The sequence below is a fragment of the Oreochromis niloticus genome, linkage group LG4, assembly GCF_001858045.2.
Source record: "Oreochromis niloticus isolate F11D_XX linkage group LG4, O_niloticus_UMD_NMBU, whole genome shotgun sequence".
Lineage (NCBI taxonomy): Eukaryota > Metazoa > Chordata > Actinopteri > Cichliformes > Cichlidae > Oreochromis > Oreochromis niloticus.
This window is the reverse complement of record NC_031969.2, coordinates 35053998-35066298: the sequence shown is the minus strand read 5'-3', so window position 1 is coordinate 35066298 and position 12301 is coordinate 35053998. Positions and strand designations below refer to the sequence as shown.

General features: G+C 43.2%; 1 protein-coding gene across 9 annotated transcripts in view; it reads right to left on the bottom strand.

Annotated features, from left to right (window-relative positions):
- Positions 1–2267: 2267 nt before the first annotated feature.
- Positions 2268–12301, bottom strand: part of LOC100706005 (rho GTPase-activating protein 27) — a 31202-nt gene continuing 21168 nt past the window's right edge. For 7 of the 9 annotated variants that reach the window (XM_025906510.1, XM_025906512.1, XM_025906513.1 and 4 more), the window contains 10 exons: positions 11048–11129; positions 8989–9090; positions 8778–8900; positions 8660–8693; positions 8389–8505; positions 7856–7954; positions 7268–7345; positions 6938–7072; positions 4760–4865; positions 2268–3992 (listed from right to left, as the gene is read on the bottom strand). In XM_025906510.1, the coding sequence (XP_025762295.1) occupies positions 3815–3992; positions 4760–4865; positions 6938–7072; positions 7268–7345; positions 7856–7954; positions 8389–8505; positions 8660–8693; positions 8778–8900; positions 8989–9090; positions 11048–11129 (1054 nt within the window). In that variant the 3' untranslated portion in view covers positions 2268–3814. Of the gene's footprint in view, positions 3993–4759; positions 4866–6937; positions 7073–7155; positions 7346–7855; positions 7955–8388; positions 8506–8606; positions 8694–8777; positions 8901–8988; positions 9091–11047; positions 11130–12301 lie in introns of those variants that run through there. The other 2 variants (XM_025906514.1, XM_025906516.1) reach the window with 2 other exon arrangements.

Sequence of the window (12301 nt, the reverse complement as noted above, 5' to 3'; positions counted from 1 at the left end):
CTGCCGCCTGTGGCCGCTGGCGGAACTGTAGGGCTGGGATCCGCCCGTACAAAACAGAACAGAATAGCGTGGGTTGGCGTGGGCGCGCCACACCATCTGTGCTGGAATAAAATATAAATATTAAACAGGAGAAATATTAAAAAAAATAAGAGAAAGACATGATGATTGTGATCCGGATTTATCCGGACAGGATCAGGATCACCCAGATCCCAGCACAGTGACTTACGCACAAACTCCAACGTAAACCAAACAGGAAGCCATAACGAAGCCTCCACTGTTTCTACATTTTCTACTTAATATTAGGTAACAAGGTAATATTTCTATACAACATCTCATAAGTTTATGTATTTTATATGTCATACATGATGTATATGTAGGACACAACCATAAGGAAATGAAACATGCAGTAAACTGAGCCGTGTGGCAAAATTCATTGTAAAAAGTTACGAACTAAGAATGTTAAAGGCGATCACAGTAGATAAGATGAAGGTGTGCGGGTTGCAGGTCGAGCTCAGTGCAGTGAACAGGAAGAGTTCTGGTGTTTGCTTATTCGGCAGCTTCTCTCGTTTCTGGTTTTGGTGCAGTTTTTATTTCAGGCAGCATGTTATGAGGAAGGAGCTGATGAAGTATTCCATGAATCACAGTAAACATCAAACCTGAAATATTTCATTAAGAATCTTTTATTGTGTGTGAAGTTTGGCGCCGCCTGCAGCCCAGATAAATCCACTGCACCTGGATCAGAACAATAGCATAGAAAACTTTATTTTCCATATCGATGGAAATTTCTTTCCAGTTCATCAACAGATCAATCAAGTCACTTCATATCAAACCATATTCACACAAAACCTCAGCGCAACAATACACATCCCAGCATCTCGTTATTCAGCACACTGTCTGCTTTTGGCACAAAGGACCTTTTTACTAGCTAGAGGCGTCCTAACGCTGTCCTGAGCAGAGATGGACAGTAACAGTTCTGATACTCTGCAAGTGGCCAAGTATGTGCTGGAGAAGGTGGGGAGGCGCGACCTAGTTGAGAGTCTGGAATGCATGAGCAACAACACAGGTAAACCCACAGCACAGGACCAGCTCAGCTCTTCCTGGCCTGATTTAATCTGATAATTTAAATCTGACAGTTGTTTGTTTTCAGAGAGTTTTCTACTGCAGAAACCAGTAAGTCTTATATATCCTGGGTGGGATGTTAACGGGTCAGTGCCAGCACTTTAAGCTGATGCCTTCTTAACGAAGACTGAAATCAGAATGAGATGACGCCTTCCTTAAATTGTTCTTATGAAGTAAAACAGGTCAAAAATTTGATATCCACCTTTGTTGTTGATGCACCAACATGAACAAACATTTGTACTCAAGAATTTTTTAGTGAAGATTTTCCTGAAGAATAAAATCTGCTGCAGACTGATCAGGATTCACAGCTCAGGGGGTTTGTGTCGTTTCTGTAAGCTCTCAGGGAAAAAGAAGAAGAAGAACCTGTTCACATATTTCTGAAACACAAGAATGAAGCAGCAGCTGCTGCCGATCATGATGTGAAAGCTTCAGACGAGTTTTATTTTACACCCTCAGGTCCAATGCAGCTCGACAATCCACATCACAATCTCAGGTGAAACTGCAGAAGATGAGCATCGTCCGACGAGCACCTGGTACCATGGTAACAGTTTACCATGATCACATCTCCCAAATAACACAAAGAGGCGATACAGCACGTATGACTGCTACACACAGTTTCACAATAAGGGATCTGAAAACCTGAGATTTCTACCTGCTGTTGTCTTTTATTCATGTTTATTCAGTGGCTCATCATGGCCGATAGCCAATGAAATCCCATTATGCAAATAACCTGGGACAGCGGCTAATGAATACAGAATAACACAATACGAACAAAGTTACTAACAGGCAGCTAGCTGGGCTAATGCTACTTGCTGATGGAAGCTTTGCTAGCTTGCACTTTGATTGGTCATTTTTGCTATGGCAGTATCAGCAACAATGGCCACCAAATGCCAGGAACGCCAGTAACCAAGCATTGGAGCAGCACATCTGTGAGTCCTCCCACCAAAGCTTCAGCTCTTTGTTGAACTTCGATGATTCACACTTTGTCTTGTCGAGGCTTTAGCAGCCATCTTTATTGGATGACGTTACGGTTGCAGGTTATATTTCTGTGGTTGTGTTTTTAGTCATTTGGTGAATTTGTGTTAAATAAAGAGTTTGATGTGTTTGATTTCTGGGTGTGTTGAGAAAGAGAAACAGACCCAGCTGAATACCGTCATACATGACACTTTATTTCAAACTAAAGTCAGGAAAATGCCCTCTTGTACAGAAAGGAATATCTTCCCTAACAAAGTAACTTAGTTCTGCATCTGTAGTGCATAGAAACTCAGTACTATTAAAACATACATAACTAATTATAACAGTAAGAACTGTCCTGTAAAATCCATCCCTGGCTGTGATATAGTTTTAAATCCTTTGTTCTGTGTTCAGTGGAGCCTCCTTTCACTCAGATCTACAGTTTAACAGTCGATAAAACTTCTGTCTCTCATTCGGAGTCAAGCGTTTCAGATACGTTTTCTATAATGTTCCATCTGTTGAGGAAGCTCCATATTTAAGAAAACTTGATTATCACATCATAAAGTCTATAGAGTTTGATCCAGTGTTTAATGTGTTGCATGTTTTATGTAACTTAAACATACTCATGGTATCAACACTGATGTAGAAAATTATTTTACCGCGTGAAGCTGTGTTTCCCAGCATCAGTGAATGCAGCACAGACTGATGGCTGCTCTGGTAGATATACCTGAACAGGTGGATGGAGATACCGAAATGTACCTCATCAGCCCAGAACCCATTTGAACCATCAGGACACGACTAATCCAGCAGCAGCGTCGTGTTCAGGATCTGTTAGGGTTTTTGCATTCTCAGGATCAGAATCATATGTGCAGCTCAGGGCTAATAAACTCCTTCCATGGAGACTCACCCTCTTTGGGTTGGTATGACTTTCTGGTTCACAGAAAGATACCAGAAAGTCATACCAAGTCATACCTTGAAGGTAAATTTCCAGTCATCTGCAGAGGAAGGTCTGAAAATTCAAAAATACTTGGATTGTGTCTGTACACTGAAGAAGCACAGGATCCTGAGACGGTGCCATTCAATCAGGATACTGTTTGTTCTGCTGTTTTTCAGCTCATTTAAGGCGTGATGCTGATAATATACATTTACATTTTATATATATGAAATTTATAAAAAGGGTTTTTGGGTCCAGACAACACAGCCAGCAGGTTCCGGTTCAAAGTTTAACGTCCACAGAGTTAAAAAACAAAAAAGCAATAGAAGATGAGTTCAGAGTTCCACGAGTTTCTCAAAGGGTCCTGAACCAGTCTGGTTTAATGTGAGGCATTCAGAGGTTTAACAGGACATTCACCATTTTGGTGTTTTGTCTTGAAGGAGAAGCAAACATGCTGGTAAGGTTTCAAACCTGTCCTAGAGGTTCACCCAGGATCAGTTCCTGTTTCGGTCCAGAGAGCTACAAGTCTGGCGAAAGATGTCTTTGTCACATGTTTGATGGTTTTAAGGTGCCAATAAAATGTCAGATTAGGTCTGCTCCTTTTAAAGATGAGTGAGAGAGGTTTCAGAACCAACCCTGGGTATCAGGTGGTCCTCTCAGATTCAGTTATAATTTCCACATTCGGTTCCCGGGTCAGAGAGCAGGTGGTGTGTAGGTGTGTAGGTCAATGTTCTCGAGGGTGTTGGAAGAGTCATGTGTCCTCTGAGGGTTCTCGCAGGATGCAGAGTAAATTCCAGGAGTTTCCTTTTAGCTCTCTGAGAAAACAGTCTGGAACTCGTTGAGCAAGAGCTCCACAATCTGGCTCTGGAACACCATGTGAATCGTCATATTTGCCGACTCGGTCTCGGGGCGAAGCAGTGTGGGTCCGAACACGATGGCGATACTCTGAACCGACATCCTGTTAGAGTCCTTGTGTTCTATCACCCTGGAGAGGCACAGACAGATACACATGTTGTTTTTAAAGCAGACCTAATCACCTTCATGCTCTGCTGCTTCGTTTCTACTTGCAGATTAATTTTATTTTAGCTGGCTGATTATTTGGGAGTTGCAGACCTATTTCACCATTGTCATGATCCAGTGCATTCCACACCTTTACCCAGTGTGTAACTGGGACTGTTAGGGGTGTATCTGACAGAAAGCAGACTGGACATGCTTAGGCTACGTCCACACTAATACGTTTTCGTTTGAAAACGCGTTGTTTTCTCTCCGTTTTGGCCTTCCGTCCAAAACGCATACATTTGAAAATGGTGCTTTTACGTCGCAGTGTGGACAGCAAAAACAGAGCTTTTTCGAAAATGATGACACATTTTAGTCATGTGATGCAGTCATGTGACCAATTAAACTAAGATAGCGGAGGGCATTATATTGCAGTTGTTTTTTCTACAGCCCTATTAAAGATTAATATCAGTCTGTACTTGCTCGAGATAGCTTTTCTTCAAATTCTTTAATTCTCACTCACTTTTGCAACTTTGTACTTTTTCTGTTACTTGCACCAACAACTCCACCTCATTGTTAGTCCGTTTAAAAAACTCGGTGCTTTTCCTCGACATTTTGCGGCGACGTTTCAAAGAGCCGGAAAGTAAATAAGCGGCAGACAGAAATGAGGCGGGTCGAATCGTCTTGTGTTTCACGCATGCGCAGTACGTAAGCGTTTTCCGCTGTATCAATGTGGACGCCTCGGAGCAAACTCACTTTCGCAGGTGTCTGAACAGCAGCTCCATGGTGTTGTGGTTCGGCAGAGGAAGAGTCTGCACCAAATCCTTCATGTAGGACACCCTCAGGCTGTAGTCTGGGACTTCTGCAAACACACACAGCTAAGGTTCTGTACTGCAACAGTTTAGAGGCATGATGACACTTTTTGGTGTATTGCTCATCAGAAACGTGTGCTGGGCTTGTTGTGATCTAGTTACTCTGTGTTTCTCTGCGGTCACCGTGACATCAGGAGACCTGACTGGAAGGAGTCGACTCCTCGGTTGACCTCTGCACATTTACAACTTATCAGATGTGTTCAGCTGTTCGAGTTCGCAAATATTTAATGCAGGCTTCAGCACAACAAGCTGTAAGAGTTTTAGTAAGAAAAGTTTACTAACAGCAGTGAGGTGTTATTGCTATCGTATTGATGGGCTTACTGGCATATTTAACAGTGTAAAGAGCTAAAGACTCAGTTTGTGTCCTGATGATCCTGTCATGTTAAATGACTGTGTGGGTAACGTTCTTCTTAATCATTACTTAGAGTTTGTGCTAGTTATGGAGCCCAGTGTGATATTTTGTTTAACCCTAAAAAGAGTGTTATTGTGATTGCTATAACCACGGAGGATCAGGAGTTTTACATCTTTTTATTTAGCAAACCTGGAGGTGGTGAGATCCTTGGATCATATCTAAAAAAGTGATCTTGGCGGTGGTGATGATGATGATGATGATGATGATGATGTGATGCACAGTGCTGTAAGTTGTGTCAGCACTTAAATTTGACTTGTGCTCAGATGATGTTAAAGCGGCCCTTTTTCCAGCCTGCTGTACGTCCGGCTATACTTGTGGTGTCGTTACAGTAAAGTCATAATGTAAAAACTGCAGCTGGACTGTCAGGATGCATAGAGCAGGGGTCCCCAATCCCAGTCCACGAGGGCCGGTGTCCCTGCAGGTTTTAGATGTGTCCTTCATCCATCACAGCTGATTTAAATGGCTAAATGACCTCCTTAACATGTCCTGAAGTTCTCCAGAGGCCTGGTAATGAACTAATCATGTGATTCAGGTGTGCTGACCCAGGGTGAGATCTAAAACCTGCAGGGACACCGGCCCTCGTGGACTGGGATTGGGGACCCCTGATGTAGAGTTTTCCAAGATGGAGATCTGCAAGCCAAATGTGTGTCACGAGTAATGTCCCAAGTTTTCCTGCCTCACTGACGAACTATGTGTGCAAATTTATGTGCCGTTCCAGTGAGTCTAGAGTGAGAGCTTGGACGGTTATAAGACACGAGGTATACTTTTACATACACTGGAACAAGTGACTGAGATTTTCTTCCACTGGTATGGACTAATTCTGTCTGAAATAAACTCAACGTGTTATGCTGGACATACACTGTGCGATTTTTGGCCCATTTTGAGCCGATTTTTCAGTCGTGCGACCGTTTTGGGGATCGGCCCGAGTTTCGCCTTAATCGTGTGTCGTGCATCGTGTAGTATACATGGGGTAACGAGAAGCGATTAACACCTCACAACCAGCTCTCGATCATCAATCGTTTGGTCGTAAGAAAATCAAACCTGTTTGAAATCCTGTCGCCCGTCGTGACGGTGTCACCGCAGCCTCTCACACTGCGCACGCGCAAACACAGAAATGAAAGTGAAAAGACGGAGCAGCACGGCACGTGATCTGGACATAAGCGATGGAGGCACAACTTGTAGAACTTCGGCAAGCTCATCTGATCCTTTTCGATGTGGCCTCACAAAATTATCACGACCGCAACAACCGTGAAAAGAGTTGGATCTACACTGCTGCTCAATCACAGCTGCCTGGTCAATGTTTTTCATTAGCAATTTAGCAAAGTTGATGGTGGTGGTGTGCGTGTCTGTGTATGTGTCTGTGTATGTGAAAGACAGAGAGGGAGAGCGAGAGACAGATTTTGTGTTGCAACCTTCGTGTTATGGACGCACAGTGTGAGCACTCAGGTCGCATCAGAGCAGGAGCTGAATAACATGACTGAAAAAAATCGCACAGGGTATGCCCAGCTTTACCCTCCTTGAGTTAAAAGCTGGGTTCAAAGACATAAGATAACATTAGTAGACCAGGCTTAGTGCAGGTCTGGTACAGTGTGTATGACATTTCCTTTGCTGTGTATTAACATGTATGTGTCAAACACCGTGTGCACTGACGGATGGCGGCGATGAACTTTTCAAAGACACTGAAGGGAAACAGCGGTTCTGGAAGCTCCCGCAGGAAAAGCTTGAGAGCGCCGGTGATCACGTGAATCTCCTCCCACTGTCCGTCCTCCAGGTCCAAGTGCTCCTCTGCAGAAACAGAGGACAGCTTCAGTCTCCTGAAACCAAACTTCAGATCAAACAGACTTTGGGTTCAGATTAATCTGTTACACCCGAACAGCTTCGTGCTGCCGCCGCAGGTCTGAACGATCCATCCAACCGTTTGAATCCAGGGAGAAATCACGTGACTGTTACCGAACATGAACTGTGTCAGCGCCGCATTACCGTGATCGGCTTTGTGTCGTAGTTTCTGGATCACGGCCAGGTTTCCGCTCACTCTGTAGATCCCGTCCACATCCAGACCTGAACACAGCGAGTGAAGCCAGTAAGCAGACAAACACTCCAGTTTATCAGTCACTGGGTTAAACCTTTAAGAATTGTTTCATTTCCACCTTAGATAAAAACAACGTCTGAATTCTGTCGCACAACACTTCACCATAAATCCCTGTTTCAGTGCTGTACGGCTGCAACATCATATTAGATTCAATACGACTACAAATCTAAGCTAATGAGCGAAAGAGCCTAAAAATCGACCCATGTCTGCGTGACAGAGTTACACATTCAACCATTAAAACACAACAAAACATGATGTGAGCCTTAACACACACACGCACACACACGTGCACACACACGTGCGTTTTGATGTGCCTCGATCCATGCTCAATCATCCAGGTAAGTCAATCCCAAAAGGTTGATTGTTCATCTGGACGTTTCTCCCACTGAAAACGTTACGTCCAGATGAACAATCAACCTTTCGGGATGTTTTGTTGTGCGTCTCCTGTAGCGTGTGGGTAACATGTGTGCCTCCGTCACCTCTGCGCTCCACTGTCCTGATGCACTTCTCCACAAACTTGGGGATGGTGCTGTGTTCTCGGTGGCACAGAGTGTCCAGGTGGCAGCCAAAGACGTTGTCTGGAAGACATTTCCAGTCTGATCAACGAGCTGCATGTTTCTGTGTCATCAGGCTTAGCATCATTTTACAGTTTTCATATCGTCTACATCGTGATTCACGTCTCTGTTGAACTTGATAAACTCACACTCGGATGCATTACTGTTCTATTATGTTTTTCTGTTCACCTCTGGATCTTTGTATTTATCCGTGCGCTGTGCACATGTTGATGTAAATGTGTAAGGGTTAACTCAGCTGCTAATCTCACTCATTAAACTAACACCAAATGAATATACAGGTGAGTCTGTAGGCAAGAAACAACAGTTATTGTAGTGAGTTAGCTTTGGATCACAGAGCGGGTTCAGTTACATGCAGGTAAACATCTGCATCTGATAGAAAAGTCAATGATATTCACAGCGTTTAAAGGTCGGTGCATGCGATCGGGAGGCCTTTTTACCTCTGATGTATCCTCGCTCTTTGACGCTCTGCAGAGTCGGCCTTCGCTGCAGGAAGCGTCGCAGTTTGGACCGAACTCGCGTCTGCTCCGTGTCAGCTCCCGATGGGATCCTGCTCGCTGAAGATGCAGCAGAAGAAGAAAGCGTTCAGTGTTACTATGACAACCACTGTGCAATACCTGCTAATAAAAAGTTCTTAATAATAAACTTATTCCATCACTCTGTGGGTCATTTTGAAGAGACATCAGAAACACCAGCTGGTAACATGTTTACCATCGTCTTCACTGTCTGATAGGTGCTCCTGTTCCTGAAAACAGACGTCACTGTAATTCACCTGCAGTTCGCTCAGAAGCAAAGAGCCTGAATGAGGCGCGAGGCTTCGAAGGATTACCGGTCTGTGTGTTCCGTCTGGCACCAGCTGTCCGATGGTGTCCTGGATCACTTTGAGCCAGTCGCCGATGATGCTCTCCTTGTCGTACTGCATCAGATACTCGCAGCCCTGACGTGTCTTCAGCTGCACACAAACACCACAGTGGTCTTCAACAAGCAGGTAAGAAGTGAAGGTGTGCAGCTGATGTAACTGGGGTAAAAGGACTTTGTACCTCCAGAACGTTCTTCTTGGACGACTTGTCTTTGCAGGCCCAGCTCACCGAAGCTCCTCTGAGTTCAACGGTGTATTCTGGAACAATCTGTGACGCTTTGCTCTGAGGGAAAACAAGTCATCACCATCATCGTAATAAATCCGAGCTCCTCTTGGTAGGCACTAAATCAACATTATCCAGAACCAACAGTTTCTTTATTACTATCAATAACTCGCCGGTCTCCGTTTCTTCCTCTGTGAAAAGTTTGGGTGTCATCCTCGACAGTACTCTATCTTTCAATTCACACATTAATAATGTCACTCTGTCTGCATATTTTCAATTGCGCAACATTAATCGTCTCCGTCCTTTTCTCACCTCACATGCCACTGCCATTCTTGTCCACAGCCTTGTTACTTCCCGGATTGATTATTGTAATTCACTTCTTTTTGGTCTTACTCAAAAATCCATCCACAAGCTTCAACGCGTCTAGAATTCTGCTGCCCGTATCATCACCAGGACCCCTTCTGTCCACCACATCACTCCTGTCCTGCAGCAGCTTCATTGGCTCCCGGTCAAATATCGTATCAATTTCAAAATACTCTTGTACGCATTTAAAGCTATTCATCATCTCTCTCCTCCATATCTCTCTGATCTGGTTAACATCACCGCCCCATCTCGTTGTCTCAGATCTTCTTCTTCCCTTTCACTCTCCGTCCCCTCCCCCCGTCTTGTCACCATGGGGAGCAGGGCTTTCAGCTGCTCTGCTCCTCGACTCTGGAATTCCCGACCTCCTGATTTAAGAAATATCTCTACCTTCTCTCTCTTTAAGTCCCAACTCAAAACCCACTTGTTCAAAATAGCTTATCCCACATAACCTCTCCACTTTGCTATTTTAAATTTGTTTATGTTTTATGATTGTGTAAACTCTTTGCTTTTATGTTGGTTTTTACTCTACTGTGTACAGCGACCTTGAGTGTTTTGAAAGGCGCTTTCAAATAAAATGTATTATTATTATTGTTATTATTATTATTATCCTCCTCCTCCTCATCACCATTCTCCTCCTCCTCCTCCTCATTCTCCTCCTCATCGTCCTCATCATCATCGCTGTCATAATCATCATCCTCATTCTTCTCATCATCATCGTCATCATCATCACCATCATCATCCTCCTCCTCATCATCACCATCATTATCATCCTCATTGTCCTCCTCATCGTCCTCATCATCATTGCCGTCATAATCATCATCCTCGTCCTTCTCATCATCATGGTCATCATCACCATCATTATCATCCTCATTCTCCTCCTCCTCATCATCATCACCGTCATAATCATCATTCTCATCCTTCTCATCATCATCACCATCATTATCATCCTCATTCTCCTCCTTCCTCCTCATCACCATCATAATCATCATCCTCATCCTCCTCATCATAACCTCCCTCCTTAGATTCGTTCCTCTGAGTCCTTCCAGTCTTTTAAGTTGCGTCTTAAAACGTATTATTTTAGTTTGGCTTTTGATTCAAACCAGTTTGTTACTTTGTGGCTAGTTATGTTTTTTTTACCCATATTGTTCATATTGTTTCCTGCTCTCCTTCTAACTGTTTCTTTCATTCCTTCTTATGCTTTTGCTCTGACCGACTCTGAAGCACTTTGGTCAACTTTGGTGTATTTTTATATGCTATAGAAATAATTTTTGATTTTTTTTTATTATCCTCCTCATCCTCATCATCACCATCATCGTCATCCTCCTCCTCATCATCACCACCATAGTTTAATAGCACAATAGGATCAATTATTCATGGATGGAAATCTAAAGTTTCTATATCGTAGCCATTTATTAATGCTGGCGGCATTGTTTGTATTTAATAACTCATTGAATTCCTTCTCAGGTTAGTTTTTCTCTGGTTGCCTTGTTCATTTATTAGATCAATCTAAGAGTCTTCCACATATGAAATCCAAACATTTCTCAGGTGTTTAGTCCTGAGAAATTTTATTACTACAGAGAGTAGAAAACACAAGTAATGGTTCGAGGCAGAAGGTGCATTGAGCTCCTGTTGGACTATGTAAACTGATTCTTACAGCATTCCCGGCTGGTCTGGGGTCTTTATGGAATGTGAGGATCCCTCCATGCAGGACAGTCCACGATTGACTCCAGTTCTTCCTGTCCAAAAATCAGGAGACACAGTTACCTCCAAGCAAAACCCACAGAACAGATATGGGTACACACCTTACCTTTACAGCAGGGCTCTAGACTAACTTTTTGCCATGGGCGCACAGGTACGCCTAACTTTAAAAATTTAGGCGTACCGGCACAAAAGTTAGGCACACTCAAATTTTTCAACCGCATCGCTTAACACCGCAGTTTTACATGTGCACTTTCTTTGGGGGGAAGTCCATACAGACAATATTCATTTCTAAATTATTAACTAACAAACTTGTGCTTAAAGTGCTTTGTCAATACTATAGAAAATGTTAAACTTAATCATCATCTCGGCTCCTCTGACGACCTGTTTGCTGCTGCCTGCTGCTGAAAGGCAGTGGGGAGAGGGGACACTTGGGCAGTGCATTTATTGCAGCATATAATGTGTTTTCTGGATGCACTGCTGCTTTTTCAGCATTCAAAGATTGATGGCTCCGTGTCAGAGCTGGCTATGAATTTCAGACGGATCAGTCCTTAACTTAACACAAAAGTTATCAATAGTTCTTTTCATCTTTTCTTATTACCCACAGCTACATCCACTTCTGTCAGGCCTAGGCTGCTCACTAGGGCTGGGTATCATCACTGATTTCTATAATCCATTCGATTCCGGTTCTCAAAGTCCTGATTCGATTCAATTTAGCCTCAGACAGTCAGAAATATTATAATTCTGATCATTTATCAGCACTGATACACATGAGACGTCATCAGAATTGTGAACATCACAGCAGATGCCTTTGTGTCAAAGTAACTGAGAATAAAACACAGAAAAACATGAAGGAGATTTTCCTGGTCTGGCGTTTTATAGCAGATAACCTTAAAAATATTCAGCGATTTTGCATAATTTTAAGAAGTTTAAATTTCTTCAGTACTGAACAGCAGAAATTAGGCTTTCTTGTCCGAGGTCATTTACGTGAAAACAAAGAAAAAGAAAAGAAAAAGACAGCGGCCGACAGCGCTGTAAACAACGGTAGACTGGTGGGTAATAAGCGAATAAATAATGCAGAAAACAGAGATTTGAGACGGGAAACTGTTCTTGAAGTACAGAGAGAGAGAGAGAGAGAGAGAGAGAGCTGTGCATGAAGTGTGATTTTTATCGTGGTGGAAGCAAAACAGCAAAAGTCAGAGGGAATTCA